This window comes from Rhinatrema bivittatum, chromosome 8 (genome assembly GCF_901001135.1).
Source record: "Rhinatrema bivittatum chromosome 8, aRhiBiv1.1, whole genome shotgun sequence".
Classification (NCBI taxonomy): Eukaryota; Metazoa; Chordata; class Amphibia; order Gymnophiona; family Rhinatrematidae; genus Rhinatrema; species Rhinatrema bivittatum.
The window spans coordinates 42,653,373-42,671,493 of record NC_042622.1 but is presented as its reverse complement, the minus strand read 5'-3'; the positions used below and the strand labels follow the sequence as shown (position 1 = coordinate 42,671,493).

The window sequence follows — 18,121 nt, the reverse complement described above, 5'->3', positions numbered from 1 at the left end:
ATGCTTAGAGGAATAAAACTGCAAGCTGCACTGTAGTCTCCCTCTGGTGCACACTGGCAGCTTTTAAGGTACAAGAGGATCTCCATGGAAAATGAGTTAATAGCTTTTGTACTCTAAAGAAATGGGTTCAGCTCTTGGCTTACTTGTAGCACAATTGTAATGCGTAGAACGATCTTTAAAAGGCCTGTTTTAGGTTGGGGTTTGAGGAGCTGACAGAATTGTCTGGGGGGACGTGGAACCAGAAGAGCAACGATGAGCCTTAGAAAAAGGCTCCTTTGCCTCAGCCTTTGCTTTAAAAAAGGAAACTTGCCAAAGGTATGTTGAGGATGCCATTAAAGGTACTCCAGGGATTGTCTTTATTGTCATGTCTTCTTTACCTCAGCTGAACTGTAATGATGAGAAGGGTATCCTGTATGGAAGCTGGAATGGCGAATACAGCGGCGGGACACCTCCAGGCAAATGGAAGGGGAGTGCGCCCATCCTGCACCAATGGCTCAGCACCAACTGCCAGCCTGTTCGCTATGGGCAGTGCTGGGTGTTTGCGGCTGTCATGTGCACAGGTAGAGTCTGGCCCTTACTATGGTAAAACAAACATAGAGCACTCCCAGGAATTCTTGGGCCCAGCATTCAGCCCTCAGCTGAGTGTCCAACTTAACCAGGGACATTTTTGTCACCTAAGTTAAGCTCATTGGGGCCGATGCAATATCAGGCGCTGATCTCAGCGCAGCGCTAACCGCACAGACATGAGTTTTGGACACGCTAGGCATACCCCCATTGCAATATTGGGTTTAGCACATCCAAAAAGCACATCTATACTGGCCCATGGCTAATAGTGCTCATCACATGCAAATGCCATGTTCATAAGGCTATTAGCTAAAGCTAATACCATCAAAAATTAATGCCAGCCTAGAGCTGGTGTTAAGTATTCAGGCACCCCAAGCCATGCACAGAAAAGCAATAAATACAGCTTTTCTGTGGTTCCTCCTAGTTAATATTGCTGTGATACTAAGCAGGAGGAACCAGAGAAAGCTGCAATATGAAAAAAAAAAATCTTGACAGCGGTCAGGTTAGGAAAAAAAGGAAGCTCAATTTAGGAGCATCCGTTTTCCTAACTGGGGGCTGTGCACAGGTTAGGAAAATGGATGCTGGGGAAATCGAGTGTCCATTTCACTTACTTGCGCATAGCCACTTTTCCCTTTTAGCGCGCCAGCTCATTTGAGTATTACATCAAGCGCTCAAGAGGGATGTGCGAGCCTTCAAAAAACGTGGGTCCACCTTGGGCACATTTTTTGCGCACATGATATTGTATCGGCCCCATTGCAGCAGCAACCTAGCTGGCTAGCTTGTGGCTTAAGATAGGCGTAAACTTTGCCGGCTAGATTTAAGGGTGCTATATCGGACTTCAGGTTTACGTGATAAGGTAGTCTGCTAGTACAGAAAATCTTTTGCTTGTTTTGATCTCACAATGGCACCCTAGGGTGTGCAAGGGAAAATCTTTTATTTCATGTGGTGTTTTTTTTTTTTGAGAGGATTTTTTTTTTCATTTTCTATTTTAGCACATGCTGCAAGTTTGTTTGAAATTTTCATGCTGTTTCAAAGCGAAAGCATATTCCTACTGCATCGTTCACACCGTTGTGTATGAAACCATTTTTGATCTTCATCACTGCTTTCACGGGTGTTGGGACAATTGCAAGGGTGTATTAAAAATAGCATTCTGATGTGAGAATTGCTGTGCACAATGTGGGTTTATATCAGTGGCAGAATTTCAGAGATGTTACCCCAATCTTCTTTGTTTTATCGGGCAGTGCTGAGGTGTCTGGGCATTCCCACGAGAGTCGTCACAAACTTTACCTCAGCACATGACACGGGCCGAAAACTGACTGTTGACGAATACTACAATGAAAACGGGATTAAGATCAAAAGGAACAAGAATGGCAGTATCTGGTGAGACTACTGATTGAAAAAGAATGAATGTTGAAAGATCTGGTAAATCTCAAGAGACTATCAACAGGGAAACACACAGTCCTGCAGGAAAACTGTAGTCGGTGTTCTCAAACAGAACTATCGATTTCTGTTATTCATGGCCTTGTTGCTCCTAATCCACTTCCTCTGGTATCTCAAACTTACTGCAGTCACTAGAAGTGATGACATTTGAAAAAAAGAAATATTCCGCCCTCTCACCAGAAGGAGCAGAGTGATAAATGCATCCATTTCCATTTTCCTGGTGTCTTCTATCTCTCTTTATATGAGGGCCCAATGCTAACTGCTAAGGATGTGCTCAAGGCATCTGGTGTAATAGGGCTTAAAAGGGATTTGGACAAGTTCCTACAAGAAAAGTTCATAATTCCCTGTATGTACCCAGATCAGTCCAGACTCCTGGGTTTTGCCTCCTTGCCAGCAGATGGAGACAGAGAAAGTTTCACTGACATTGTACATAACCCAGTGTGCCACTTGCAGTCCCTCAATTTTTCTGTCTCCAGCAGATGGTAGATGGTGCAAAACCTGCAGTTCTGGAAGCAGGAAACTGTTTTGGATTTATAGGGTTTTTGGGTCCTAGTGGGTCCTTCCCTGTAGTACTACAGGAATGAAAATTAGCAGGTAAGAATCAATTTTTTTTTATAATTATTAGCCAGGTAAACTTGGGAAAGCCACCAATCATCCCTGAGAGCGAAGCAACAAGGAATGGACCTACACTTTAGGATTTGCTGGGCACTTGTGACCTGGATTGGCCACTGCCAGAAATAGGATGCTAAGTTTGATGGACCTTTGGTCTGGCCCAGCATGGCACGTCTTACGTTCTTTACTAATACCTTGGAATCTAGAGCTTCAACATGCATTTAGAGAAACTTCATGCACTGTACAAGCCCAAAATAGTTACTGACAGCGTCTTTTCCTTCTATTGTCCATTCCTTTTCTTTTTCCATTCCTTTGGTTTTCTCTTCTTTGGTGCTCGACTCAGAGATCTAAGTAAAAATGAAAGGCAAACTACAAAGTTATAGTTGGAAATCTGCTATCAATTTCTACAGGAATTTCCATGTCTGGAATGAGTGTTGGATGGCTCGGGAGGATCTCCCACCAGGATACGATGGGTGGCAAGCGTTAGATGCAACACCGCAGGAGAAGAGTGAAGGTAATACTACGGAGACAGGCAAGGAGAGGTGCAAATCAAATTGAAAATAGAAAAATACTTCTAGATTTGGCCTGAGCTCCAGAACATTCATTTTTATGAATCATTCTGTTTGTGACTTTTTTCATTATGTAGTATTTTCTGGCATGGATGCCAATCGTGAAAAAGTTGAGTAATGGAACCAAAGTCGCCATCATTTACCCAGGATTACAGGCACCCCCGTCTGCTGGAAATTATGTTTTCATGACAGCCAATGAAAAAAAATATATTTTTTGGTAAACTGAGAATGAAATTCTTAAATGGTTATCAAACCTCAAATTTTCCAGTTACCTAACTTTCAGGGTCATTCATCAAAATGCGTTAGGGCCCAAATGCCTGTGATAATGCCATAATGCATGTGATAAATAATGCATTGCGAGATGTGTATGCAATTTTTTTAAATTTAGTCAAAAGCACGGAGTTTGGGCAGAGTTTATGAAAATGAGGGGTGTTTAACATTGCGTGCGATAGCGTAACACACCCTATCACATGTTTTAACACTATAAATAACTACACCTTTTTTTCTGGCGTTATGCCCGAACTGGGATTTGTGATAAAAATCACAAATCTGTTTCGGGCAGGGAGAAGAGAGAGAGCGCCTCCATGATGGCCCACTGATTGCACCTAGGTAGGTCCCTGTACATACCCAGATCAGTCCAGACTCCTGAGTTTTGCCTTCCTGCCAGCAGATGCCACATAAGCCCGTGTGGCACCTGCAGTTCCTCAGTATTTCTCTGATGACAGCAGATGGCAGACAGTGCAAACCTGCAGTTTTGGGCTGTAGTTAGAATTTTTTAATTTTAAGCCTTCTTCCCAGGGGTTTTTTGGGTTTTGTTTTCAAAACCCATGGGTGCACAGACTGAGTAAGCTCAGTCTGTGCGCCCATGGGGTGTAAATCTGGTGGTCCAGATCCCTCCCTTCTTCGAGGCTGCTGAGGCGGCTGCAGGCTCTGGGAGTGATTCCCTTTTGAAGCCGTGAAGTTCTCACCTTTTTTTCTGGGCTACAGACTTAATAAAGCTTTCTAAAAAAAAAAAAGCAGTAAAAGCAGTGTACAGTACTTTGCCCACCTTCCTCCTCCTCCTTAATTTGGGCTCCTATCATAAGGGTTTTCTGCTCTAAGGTAAGCCGCTGTTTGTGATGGGCCGAGGACTGATCTGCCGCACGTGCAGCTCCATGCGCTCCTGCCTCAATAGAAAGGGGCTATGTTCGGCTTCTGCTGCAGCCGAGGAGGGGCCTTCTGCCAGCCATGATGCCGCAAAATGTCAGCATTTGTCTTCCCCTTTGCTTTCACGGGCAGACTGACCAGTGTGGCAGGGTCAGGATTCCTTCCAGCTCATTGCGGGAATGGCAGCTATTTTAAGTTCTTTTTCGGCCGTTCCCACACCATCAGGGGGGAGGGCTCCCCACATCTTTCCCCAGTACACTGTGGTTCGGTGGCAGACCAGGAAGGCTCAGAAGAGAATGTAGATTTACCTATGCCTGAGCCCTCGCACCCCTTCTCAGCAGATTTTGTTCTGCTTTTACACAAAATTTATTTTGCCAGGCAGCAAGGGGTTTTGCCTGCTAGAGGGCACGGCCAACATTCTGAGGAAAGTGTACAAGGGCCAGAGGCGGCACGGCTGGTAGCCAGTCGTGTTTCCACAGCCCCGGTGGGGGAGATGTCAGAGGATTCCAAGGACTTCCCCTGGTGGGGACAGGGGTGCCTCGCGGTGCAGGTGGACCTTCAGCCTGGGAGCACAGATCAAGGTACGGATTCAGATCAGGTGCCGATTTCCAAGGGTGATGACCTGAAGGTGGTCCGTCTCTTCTGGCGGGAAGAGCTAGGACCCTTAATCCCTCAGGTTCAATAGGAGCTGGGGCTTAAAGTGCCTCAGGAGGATTCAGATCTGTAGGGAGCTGATCCAGTTCTGGATGGTCTGCGGGGTCTGGCTTGAGCCTTTCCCTACCATAAGATTGTGAAAAAGCTAGTTGAAAGAGAGTGGGACTCTCCCAAGTCGGGCTTGAAGATGGGAAAGGCTATGGCAAAACTTTACCCCTTGCCCAAGTAGACAGAGCTCTTCGCTTTCCCCCAAGGTAGATGCGGTGGTCTCCGCTGTGACGAAGAAGACTACTATTTCTGTTGCGGGGTCCACAGTGTTGAAGGATATGCAGGATCAAAAACTGGAGATCTTCCTTAAGAGAATTTTTGAGGTGTCTGCTCTGAGCCTAAGGGCTGCCATTTGTATTAGTTTCATGCAGAGAGCTTGTTTAAGCTGGGTTCCTAAGCTGCTGGATAATCAATCAGCCTCGGGTGACGACGAATGCAGAGTGTACAGAGGTGGCAGTGGCTTATGGGGTGGATGCCTTATATGATTTGGTGCAGACACCAATATTATGGTGTCTGCTGTATCCACCAGGAGGTTGTTGTGATTACATAACTGGGTCGTAGATGTCTCCTCTATGACTCAGTTAGGGGCCTTACCTTTTAAAAGGTAAGCTTTTGGTTGGTAAGGACTTGGAGAAGTTGATCAAGACCCTGGGAGAGGAGAAAGTCCAAAGGTTGCCTGAGGCTAAACATAAGGGTAGGAGGTGTTTTTTTCAGGTTCGCTCTCATTTTCATGATGGAAGGAGATCCTTCCGATGAGGGGAGTTTCTGGTCCACAGAAGCAGTTCTCCAGTCAGCGATAATCCTGGGATCAGTCCTTTCATGGGGGCCGAAAGCCCTTCCGTGACACTGTAGGTAGTGGCACTGCGGGAACCAAGTCCTCCCAATGAGGCGAGGTTGGTCCACTCTGTTGTTCCTTTTGTAGGGGGATACCTAGCACGTTTTTACAGGGAGTGGGCCAAAATTACACAGGGATCAGTGGGTCCTCGCTGTTATAAGAGACGGTTACGTGTTAGAATCTGCAAGGCCCATCCAAGATTTATTCCTGGTTTCCCGTTGGATCATTAGCCAAGCAGCTCGTGGTGCGGGAAATGCTGAACCGGTTGCTGTAACTGGGGGTGGTAAACCCCGTCCTGCGAGCAGAGCAGGGGATAGTAAGGTATTCAATTTACTTTGTCGTCCTAAACAGGAAAGCATCTTTCATCCAGTCTTGGACTTGAAAAAGGTAAATTCAGCATTCAAAGTTCTGAGATTCAGAATGGAGACCCCGAGGTCAGTTATTGCCACGGTTCACACAGGAGAGATTTTGGCTTCCCTAGATCTGATGGAGGTGTATCTACATATTCCCATTCGAAAAGACAATCAGCAGTTTCTGCATTTCATGGTTCTTGGACAGCACTTTCAGTTCCAGGCCCTTCCCTTTTAGTTGGCCACACTCCACATACTTTCATCAAGATCATGGTGGTGGTGGCGGCCACGTTGCAGAGGGAAGGGGTTCTGGTACATCCATATCTGGACAACTGGCTCATCAGGGCAAAGTTTGCAGATCTTTGTCGGTGGTTGGTTTGGAAAGTGGTCAGTTTGCTCAAGTCTCTCGGCTGGGTAGTGAACCTGGCAAAGAGTCACTTAGATCCTTCGCAGTCCCTGGAGTATCTAAGAGCTCGGTTTGACAAGCAGGAAGGCAATGTCTTTCTCTTGGACCGCATCCAGAAGCTGCAGCGACTAGTGTGGCGCTTATTGGGGTTGCTGATTCCCAGGGTATGGAATTATTTGCAGGTTCTCAGGCAGCCTCTTGGGTGGAGACTCAGCTAGTTTCTCCAAAGGAGATATGTAGAGCAGAGACGTGCAAGACATTATCGTCTGGATGTGGGAGATGCAGGGTACCAATCCTTTGGCAAGTGTGTGTTGCGAATGGGACGCTCCAGGTCCCACCCAGTCTAGGGAACTTTGGTACATCCCAGGAGTCTGGACTGATCTGGGTATATACAGGGAAAGGAAAATTGGTCCTTACCTGCTAATTTTCGCTCCTATAGTATCACAGATCAGTCCAGAACCCACCCGATCTAGGGAGGGGGAAGAGTTGTCCACTCGTTCTGTCTTTCTTCTGCTAGTTCTTGTTTGCAAAGTAAAAAAAAAATAATAATAATACAGAAGTTAAATTTTTGTAGAGAGTTTCTCAGCTGTCTGGTTTTATTGGTTTACTTCAGCTTTTATACAGATAAATACTGAGGAACTGCAGGTGGCACACAGGCTTTTGTGGCAGCTTCATTTGACCTTTCTCTGTCTCCATCTGCTGGCAGGAAGGCAAAATCCAGGAGTCTGGACTAATCTGTGATATTACAGGAGCAAAAATTAGCAGGAAGGACCAATTTTCCTATATTGCATCAAGCTAGGTAGAGAGAACATGATACAAATCTACTCTTCTTTCACCTTCCATCCCTCCAAATCACATTAAATCTTCACTGAAGTTAACTGTGCTGGTCGTACGTATGACTGTGCATGTTATACTGCCCCTTAAAACCAAACTCACCCCGAGTTACTAGTGTCCCCTCTTACAGTGGTATAGTTAACTTTTTTGTGAGCCTCTATAGAGGTGCTCTCTCTCCCGCATGCGGTATTTGGAAAATTTTATTTTTTATTTAATAATTTTTATATACCGACTTTTCATGCAAGCATATCAAATCGGTTTACAGTAGTTAACCACACCCCTTTTTCTATCTTGGGTGCTATTCTTGCAACATTTATAGCAAAATGATTAATCTAGGCCCTTTGTTTGTCATTCTGAAAGGTGAAACTGGTCCACAAATTTGAATCCCTTGTTAGAATGATTATCAGAGATACCTGGTTGGCATTAAGATGTTGATGGGCACATAAGTCTCTGTATCTCTGCCAATGAGAGCTGGTCTAGCGGAAAGAGCATTCAACTTAATTCAGAAGACCTAGGACATAAGGTCAAAACTCGCCTTTGCCAAGTCCCTTAATCTCCCTTTGCTCAAAACAAGGTGTTGACCTTAATCCACTTTTCCAAGCCAATAAATTAAAAGGGCATAGGTAAGCAGTACTTAAATGGGGCTTAAGTTAGAAGGTTTACTGATGATGCTAACTCAAATTCTAAAGTAGGATATACCCTACTACCAAAGACTGATAAAGTCACTCAAAAGGGAAACACTTTATAAAAATTTAAAAAAAAAACCCTCAACCTGGTAGTTTAGAGCCACTTTCCAGATAAAGAATCAGACCATCATATCAGAAGGAATTGAAACAGATACCTTCAAAGTTTGCCTTTCATTGGTGTCACGTATTAAAACACTGGGCCAGTGATGTTTAAACAGGTGTGCGGGTGCACATGTGCGTGCATTTTGCTGGCTCGGTTTCAGATGCGCGTCCATTTTATAACATACGTGTGTATATGTGTTATAAAATAGCCTGGACACACATACACACAATTGTAAATGGATGCACATATGTACACACAACTGCTGCTTCTACCACACAACTGGAAGAATTTTATAAGGGATGTGTGCTGATGCTATTTGCCATTTTCCGAGTTTGTTCCTAGTTCACTCAGTTTAAGGATAGGACTTCCAAACCCTCTAATTTAATAGCCACCCTTCCCCCATTAACTCTTAAAACCCCTGCTGACTAGCCACACACCTTCCATAGCAGAAGTAAATTTACATGGCAGGGGACCCTGGTGCACGCAAGAATGTATTATTTACACACACATTTCTTGGCCAGGCCCACATCCCACCCAGATCACACTCCATGCATTTTAAAAATCGTTTCACTTGTGCACGCATCGGGTGATACGAGCGTCTATGGGCAGCTTATAATATCCACCCGGCCCGTACCAACCCAATTTGTACACCTATCTCCCGGTTTTGGTGTGCGCAGGGCTTTTAAAATTTGGCTTAAAGTCATCAGGTTCTTCCAGTTTGGGAGGAAGGGGACTTGGGTTTGGCAGTGCAGTTTTATATATTACAAACAAAATATGATTTTGTAGGGACAACTACTCAAGAGTCTATTTTTTTTTGCAGAAAAGCATAAGATATGATTTTCCATGCAGAATAATGCAGTGTGCACGGCGTAATTTCAAGCCTCACTGGCAAGGTGAAACTTTTTTGTGCAGTTTTACATCATAGTCTAATGAGCTTGCTCTTTTTATATCTCTAATTTATAGGCCACTTTTTTCATGACTATTCAGGCAATTCAAAGTAGATTATATTCAGGTACTGTAGGTATGTCCCTAGCCCCAGAGGGCTTATAATATGTATATAACCAGTACGTTAACTAACACAGGAAATAAATACATGATAAGGAATTTCTCAGACTGATCCTTTTAATATGTCCCATCAAGGCATCTTCTGCTGCGGGCCTGCCCCAGTTAGAGCCATTAAAGAAGGAGATCTAGATCTGAACTATGATGCGGCCTTCTTCTTCACTGAGGTGAATGCAGACTGTGTGGTCTGGATCCTCCACTCCAGTGGTGAACTTGAACGAGCAACAAGCAACACCAAATACACTGGCAACAACATCAGCACCAAAGGCATCAGCAGCGACAGATGTGAGGACATCACCCAGAATTACAAATACCCAGAAGGTAGCACAGAGCTTTACTCCGTTCCAGTATTTTCCATGCAGCTGACTGTATATTGGGGATCCGACTTTCAGTTCTGCTCACTGCTCAGCATCCATGGCGCTAAAAGATGATTAAACTATTAAATATCTATGCCTTCATTAAAGTAACACTCTACAGAAGCCATAGAATAAGAGAGGGAAATAAGCAAGTAGGCTAAAGTAGGAATCGCCTACTAGCTGTGTCTTCATTCCTTAAGCATGATTTTATAAGATAGCCTGAAGGGCTACTTCAAATGAATACAGGACGTTTTTTTGAAAAATACAACTAAGGTATGTCATTACTTATTGCACTGTTGAAATTGAGTTTTTAGAGAAATCATTTTCAAACAGCTCCTCTGGCTGTTTCACACACAAGTTCTCTTTGAAAGCACTTGGGGAATTGGCCGAGCACATGCACATATTCACTTGCATAACGTTACACCTCCTCTTCAGGGAGCACAATTTATGCACTCGTATACTTAACTCGCACACTTCTTAAAACCAAAACATACCATCTCTAACCTAACTCCACCCTCCTAGAATGCCTTTAGAGGTACAAGTGAAACTGTGTTACGCATGCACTTTTACATGCAGTCAGCCTAGGCCTACTTTTGTTCAGTCATTTGCACACATACAACTGGACCTTATGTATGTAAGTGGCTTTGAAAATTACTCCTTGAATGACCACAATATTTTCAGTATATTTCTTCATGACTTGCACACAAAAACCACCTAACGTCAACGAACACAACACTGCAGTCATCTTCCAGAAACGCTCAGTCTTACGCATATGGGAGGGGCCAAATGCACAGTGCTGATCTTCTTCTAAGAATCTAATGAGTTTTGATGAAGAAAATACTGTACAAGCGCATGCTAATGCATTCATACTTTGTAGTTAAATGATTGTTAGACTTCTGATGTCACCGTTTGTCCCATGCCTGAGACTTAAGAAACAATTTGGCAAATGTTTTCATTAAGTCAGAGGTAGATAACTCCACAGGTACAAACAGGTCAGGTTGTCATATCAATACTGAAGATGCAGGATATGAATTTCCATGTTGCTTTTACTGAAAACCATACTTGGTGTTGCGGTTGAGGACCAGAGATGCCTACAAACAAGTCTAATATTATAGAATTCACTACTGAGCTTACACAATAGGCATCTCTCTCCTTGCAGGTTCCTTTCAGGAAACAGAAGTGTTCCAGAAAGCTTTGGAAAAGATAAATGAACATGTTCAATCTCAAGAGGAAGACACCACAGCCAATATCCCACGATCTTTGGCTCAACTAGTTCCTCCACTTCTCCTCTCCATCCAGCCTGAGAGCTCTCTTTCATTTGGACAAGATGCCACGATCGCTGTTAGCATACACAACAGGACTGCAGCAGGAAAGGAGCTGCAGCTAACCGTTGGAGTTCAGACCTTGCAGTACAATGGGATCTCCCATGTCCCGCTTTGGAATGAAAAATTTTGTTTTTCTCTTCAAACCAATGAAGGTAAACACGGAGCAGATTGTGTATGAATATATGCAGTAACACTTTGCTCATTCCCACCGCAAGCGCTGTCTGTGCCCAATCTCAGGCCCTTTCCTGCCTCCCAAAAAATCATAGTAACCCTTACTAATCCTATTCCCAAAGCTCATAAATCTCCAATCTCTTTGTTCCAAGCACCGTCACTCTCCCCCCACAGATCCCAGGGTTCTGCTGGCTCCAGCAACAGTGAGCACAGGGTCTAAGTCAGGCTGCAGCCACAGCTCTGCCTCCTACACAGAAGCTTAGACAGCTTTACCCCTGACAGGCACCTTAGTGGCCATAAGTCAGGACTTCTTGAACCTGTCCTATTGACTCCAGAGTCAGTTGGTTTTAGTATATCCACAATAAATGTGCACGAGATAAATTTGCATATACTAGGACCCCTTGTACCCACATTTATATCGTGCATATTCTTTCTGGATATTCTGAAATTGGCAGTGGTAAAAAGCCCTGCCTTGATAAAGCCATAGTAGGGCTGTGCTTAAATCCAGGCTGAATATAGAGATAAGTGCATCACTTGGAAAGCCATGAAAGTGAGCAGAACAGGTACTCTGGAATTCTTCTGTGCAAGGCAACTCCAGTTGAAATCCCGACAGAGAGGAAAATTTGGATTTTGTAACCCTGAGGTGAAAATGGTGTTTTAGGTCTAGGCCATATGCAAAGATCTTCCACTTCTCAGAGCGGTTTCAGTCTGCTCAGCATCATGGATAAATATCCACTCAAGACTGATCCGAGACCAAGAAGAAACCGGGTCAAATTATCAATTGCAATTTTCACAATTCTGTCTTTTGAAAAAGTCTTTAGTAAATCTAGAAATAATAATCTGAACCTACCCCTCCTCAACTCGTTCCCATCTACCTTGTCTACCTTTGAATCATCCTCCACCCTGGAAATAGAAAACATCCTAAAACAAATGAAACCATCCCCTCTAAATTCCTTCTTTCCATTCCGAAAACTTTTTCCAAACCCCTTTCTATCCTACTGAACTGCTCACTAGAACAAGGCATTGTTCCCAACCCACTCAAGCATGCAGTAGTTAAACCTATCCTTAAAAAACCCAATCTTGACCCCACCACCCTCTCTAATTTCAGACCCATCTCCAACCTTCCCCTCCTCGCTAAAACCCTAGAAAAGCTTGTTAACTCTCGCCTTTCTGACTACATTGAACAACACAACATTCTTCCCCCTACACAACATGGTTTTCGAAAGCACCTGAGCACCGAAACTTTACTCCTCTCTCTTACTGACACCATTATCAAGGGAACCGACTCTGGTACCTCCTACCTCCTTGCTATGTTAGACATCTCTGCAGCTTTCGATACTGTTAACCACACCATCCTCCTTAACATCCTAAACAGTATCGGCATCACTGGAGCTGCACTCTCCTGGCTTAAATCATATCTACAAAATCACCAATTTACAGTTCTCCTAGACAACCACGAATCTGATGCCATTAAACTGGATCAGGGCGTTCCCCAGGGCTCCTCTCTCTCCTCTACCTTATTTAACATTTACATGCTTCCTCTCACCACCCTCCTCACTAATCTTGGCATCAAACACTTCATCTACGCAGATGATGTGCAAATCCTCTTCCCTTTCTCTGACTCTCTTAACTCAGCCCTCCAAAACTGGGAATCATGCTTTACCGCCATCAACAAACTACTCACTGACATGCACCTTGCTCTCAACCCCCAAAAGACCGAACTCCTCTTCATTTCCACTAAACTACCCCTCCCTTCCCCTCCTCCATCCTATTCCTCCACCACCTTCCACCTACACATCCGCAACCTTGGTGTTCGTCTTGATAATCAACTCTCCTTCAAACCCCAAATCAAAGCCATCTTAAGTGACTATTTTAAACTACAAACCATCAGAAAACTCAGACCCCTCCTGCACTTCTCAGATTTTCGCACAGTACTCCAATCTATCATCCTCTCCAAGATCGATTACTGTAATGCTCTCCTACTCGGCCTCCCTTCCAGCCACACCAAACCTTTACAACTCCTACAAAACGCTGCTGCACGTATCCTTACCAACACTAGAAAAAGAGATCATATCACTCCTACCCTCTTTGATCTCCACTGGCTACCAATCCAATCTCGTATTCTGTTCAAAACTCTTTCCCTGATTCACAAAAGTATCGCCAATGAAAACTACAATTGGCTCTGCCCCCCACTCCTTCCTTACACATCCACCAGATCCACACATCCTGCCCTCCAAGGAACACTCCGCTCCCCCTCTATCAAACCCTACAAGCTAAAATATACTATGAATAGAGCTTTCTCCCTCGCCGCCCCCACTCTCTGGAACTCTCTCCCTCCAGATCTCCGCCTGGAAACATCCACCCCAAAATTAAAAAAAAACCTAAAAACTCTGCTCTTCCAACAAGCCTACCCTCCCGCTACTCCAGCCACATAATGTATAAAACTTTTTTCCATAAGACTGTTTGATTTCCCTTGTAAATATCTTGTACATATAGTTCATAACTATTATAAAACCTGTGTTTTCTGTATTTTTTTTTTTAAATACCTTTCTCTAATTTTATAGCTACTATTCTAGGAATTGCCCTGCCTACCATTTTGTTTCCTGTAAGTCTTCCAGTTATACCTTTTTAATTCAAATTTTATAGTTAATGTTCCATGTAAAGGCTCTGCCTACCTGTTTTGAGTTTCATTGTACACCGATACGATGTGCAAACGGTTGTCGGTATATAAAAAATGTTAAATAAATAAATAAACAAATAAATATAGAAAGCAGTAATTCCCAGACTCTGTTAAAAAAAAAAAAAAAAAAAAAAAAAACTGGCTTTACTCTTTTGTTTCTAGAGAAAACCATCACCACAAGGCTATTCTACTCACAGTATGAGAAAGCACTGACAGAAACCAACGTGCTGAGAGTGACAGCCCTGCTGCAGGAGAAACACATGGGTATCCCCATGTTCACAGAGCAAGACATGAGGGTCTGCAGGCCCCAGCTCAGTATTCAGGTCAGAAAGGAAGCTATCCTGCTGAGCTCTTTTTCTCTAAGAAAGTTATGAATCCACCTCTACTAAAACCAAGAAGCAGCACTCCATTCTGCCAGGGCCTCTCTCCCAAAGCATGATACAGTGGGGCATACAAGCTAAGAGAAGCCTTCTTCCATCTGATGGAAATAGCTAGAGGTAAGGAAAGGAAGATCCTCTAGTAGTCCTGGAAGAATCTACCATTTAGGGGTAAAGAAAACGGCTAGCTGAAGAGGCAGACAACTATTTTACAAAAGGTCAAAGAACACTCAACTGGCCCAGTCTCTGGAGAGACACATTAGGCAAGTCCTGGTGTTCTGGTATCCTCCATGAGACATTCTGGTGCTTGCAGTACTGATATTTAAATTGAAAGAAGCAGGACTACAAGTGCCTCAATGCTTTACGGTGGGAGTTCAAGAACCCAGAGTGGGTCAAAATCTCTCTCTAGGAAAGGGGGCACAAGAATTCTGAATTCCTACCCTCCAAGTGTCACAGGATAGTTATGAAGAGTAGAGAGAGATTATTTATTCTTTTGTGAGATACTTATCCTCTAACAATAAAGGGGTTTTCCATAAGTAGATCAACAAAAGATAGGAAGAGTCAGCTATGATGATGATGAGAGAGCAAATGGGCAAACAGAGCACAGGGAAACTATCAAGCATCCTGAAAGCTGGAAAATAAGGAAAACACCAGAAGCTTGCAGTTTATAATCTCAATGGCTCTTTTTCTCCACAGATGGACGAGAAAGCTCAACAGTACGACCCCATCACAGCTAGAATCTGTTTTACAAATCCACTGGCAGAGTCCCTGGAAGACTGTGTACTAACAGCTGCCGGAAAAGGTCTCATTCACGGAGAAAGGACATACAGGTCATTTGGCAGAGAAGCATTTTATTCTGCATTAAGTCTTGCCAGGGTCACCAAGTCAAAAATAGGCCAGCAGTAAACTTCTGCCGGCAAAAAGGGGGCTGGTGGGAACATCGTGTTCTCTGGGAATTTGGCAAAAATAGAATAGGCATAATAATATGGTTTTGAATAACGATTAGGACAGGGTTTGTTTTGGGCAGTGGATTGCACATTTTTTGTTTGGGGGTTTTTATAATTATCAAATTCTATTCTTCTTCTAAACCCATCCAAATACACTACTTGCTCAAGTGGCATTGAGGAAACTGGATTTTCTTTCAGAAACTGCAACCCCTCCCCCTTCCCTGCTAGTCACACAAAATAATTAATTCCTAAGAGGGATTCACTTCAGATGAAATCCTAGCCTCCTCTCCACAAGTGATGAATAAGAATCTTCCTCATTCATTCTAAATTTCCAATCGGAAGCTCCTTGTGAAAGGGACGTCTAAGCATGCAAATGATCCTGCTGATAAATGTATATTTTATAGTGCTAGTAGAATATACAATATTACATTTTTCGGAAACACCAAAAATAAGCCACCTTTTCCCCTACTCTTGTTCACTAAACTTCTGTCCCTTGGTAGTGTTGGATCATTTCCTTTGTACAGTCTGCTGGAATCAAAATGGACTTTCCTGCTCCTAACTAGTAAAGAATAAAAATACAATAAAATCTATGCAACTGGCAACATTAAAATCTAGGAATTAATCACCTTCCAATTTGGAGAACTGGAAAGATTTGTTAGTTTAATGCAGTCACCATCTGAGAAATATGATGGACAAACTGCAGGAGACAAAAGGACTTGCTATTCTTGAGCGTTTATGCTATTTATTCCTCATGTGTTTCAGGTTAGGCACCATCGAAGCTGGGGGTAACCTGATGCATCCTGTTGAGTTCACGCCAACCCAGACTGGGCTCAGAAGACTCAGTGTGGATATGAACTGCAGCAAATTTCAAGACCTTAAGAGCTACAAAAGCCTTGAAGTCCTAGCAGCAGAGCCGAATACTTAGGACTGTCCATGTCCATCCAGATTAGCATCTGTTTTCATGTTTATCCTTAGCAAATAAAATAAAAAAATAAAAAAAAAAAAAGAAGTAAAATACATTTCTAAAGTGGTGTTCTGAAATCAGGTCACCGTAAATTCAAATTAAAAACAAACTATTAAAATGCAATTCATTTTTCAATTGGTATTATAGCTTCTGTATTGCTTGCTTAGACTAGCACCAGTTTTCAAATTGTGTAAAAGCTCAAGTTCATTTTTTGAAACATGATCCAAAGTGTGATGTCTTAATTTGTAAAAATGTCCTCACCGATTGTCCCTTCCTGTGATTCAGTTATACAAGTGGTTAGGCTGAAGTGAGGATCTGTCACCTCCTATCTTACAAATTACTATTTCTACAAAGTAAACTTGGCACTTTTTAAAAAATGACCAATTTCACAACAAAAAAATAAATATTCTTCCTGAACCGAAACATGATAATCAACTTAAGTTCCTAGATCTGCAATTTGCCCTATAGTTTGACTTCTTACTTACAAAACCTTCTCCAGTTTTCTTTTGAAGATATCTAGGAGTGTAGTCATTGCCATCACTCCTGCTAAAATGTCCTACAATTTCTCTGTTGAGTAAAGAATTTCTTGATACTAAACTCTGCAAAAGAGTGGACATGACTGAAGGAGTAGAGAGAATAAAAAGTGATTTAAGAAAGCTGGAAGAGTGGTCGAAGATTCGGCAGCTGGGATTCAACGCCAAGAAGCGTAGCGTCATACATCTGGGGTGCGGCAATTCAAAAGAGCTGTATGTGATGGGCGGTGAAAGACTAATGCACACAGATTGGAAGAGGAAGCAGGTGTGATAATGTCTGATGATCTGAAGAGGCGAAGAAATGCGACAAGGCGATAGCTAAAGCCAGAAGAATGCTGGGCTGCATAGAGAGAGGAATAACCAGTAAGAAAAAAAGATAATGCCCTTGTACAGGTCCTTGGTGAGATCTCACCTGGAGTACTGTGTTCACACTGGTACCGTATCTCAAAAAGGTTAATGGAGAAATTACTTACCTGATAATTTTGTTTTCCTTATTGTAGACAGATGGACTCAGGACCAGGGGGTTATGCTCCCCTGCCAGTAGATGGAGATGAAGCAAGCTGCAGTCACAGTATATACTCCTGCAGTGACCCCAGTCTGCCAATATTCTCTTCAAAAGCAACTGTGGACAGACTAGCAAAAAGCTTGAGTAAAAACAGGCAACCATAACTGTACTCCACCAACAAGAAACACTGAACTCATGTAAGAATCTAGGTACCCCACTGGTATGGATGAACACTTACCAGTAATCCCTTGGGATCCAGAGCCCCACAAGAGGACTATTGACATACTCATGCAGCAGTCAAGGGCGGGAAGCTGAGTCCATCTGTCTACACTAAGGAAAACAAAATTATCAGGTAAGTAATTTCTCCATTTCCTAGCATGTAGACAGATGGACTCGGGACCAGTGGGATGTACCAAAGCTATTCCCCAACAGGGTGGGAGGCTGACCACGGTCCAGTCAACACCGCACGTGCAAAGTTTGCAACCTCCCAGACCTGCATATCCAGACAATAAAACCTGGAAAAAGTGTGTAAAGAGGACCACGGCACAGCTTGGCAGATATCGATGGGAGACAACAATCGAACCTCTGCCCATGACACTGCCTGAGCCCTAGTGGAATGAGCCCAAACCTGAGCAGGCAACGGCTTCTCAGCATCCACATATGCAGCCTTACCACCTCCTTAATCCAGTGAGCTTGTGATTTAACTACTCTGAATAATTTTGTATCATCTCACGCGTCGTATTCCTTTCCAGATCATTTATAAATATATTGAAATGCACTGGTCCAAGTACAGATCGCTGAGGTACTCCACCGTTTACCCTTTTCCCCATGAGAAAACTGACCATTTAATCCTACTCTCCGTTTCCTGTCTTTTAACCAGTTTGCACTCCACAAAAGGACATCGCCTCCTATCCCATGACCTTTTAGTTTTCTTAGAAGCCTCTCATGAGATTT

The 18,121-nt window shown here is 43.3% G+C and overlaps 1 protein-coding gene across 6 annotated transcripts in view; it reads left to right on the top strand.

The window, feature by feature from the left end:
- The window catches only part of LOC115098236 (erythrocyte membrane protein band 4.2-like), a 32,274-nt gene extending 16,058 nt beyond the window's left edge, over positions 1-16,216 (top strand). For 4 of the 6 annotated variants that reach the window (XM_029614705.1, XM_029614703.1, XM_029614702.1 and 1 more), the window contains 8 exons: positions 383-560; positions 1,806-1,944; positions 3,027-3,130; positions 9,388-9,630; positions 10,825-11,142; positions 14,004-14,164; positions 14,915-15,048; positions 15,928-16,216. In XM_029614705.1, the coding sequence (XP_029470565.1) occupies positions 383-560; positions 1,806-1,944; positions 3,027-3,130; positions 9,388-9,630; positions 10,825-11,142; positions 14,004-14,164; positions 14,915-15,048; positions 15,928-16,090 (1,440 nt within the window). In that variant the 3' untranslated portion in view covers positions 16,091-16,216. The remainder of the gene's footprint in view (positions 1-382; positions 561-1,805; positions 1,945-3,026; positions 3,131-9,387; positions 9,631-10,824; positions 11,143-14,003; positions 14,165-14,914; positions 15,049-15,927) is intronic. The other 2 variants (XM_029614706.1, XM_029614708.1) reach the window with 2 other exon arrangements.
- The last annotated feature ends 1,905 nt before the right edge of the window (positions 16,217-18,121 follow it).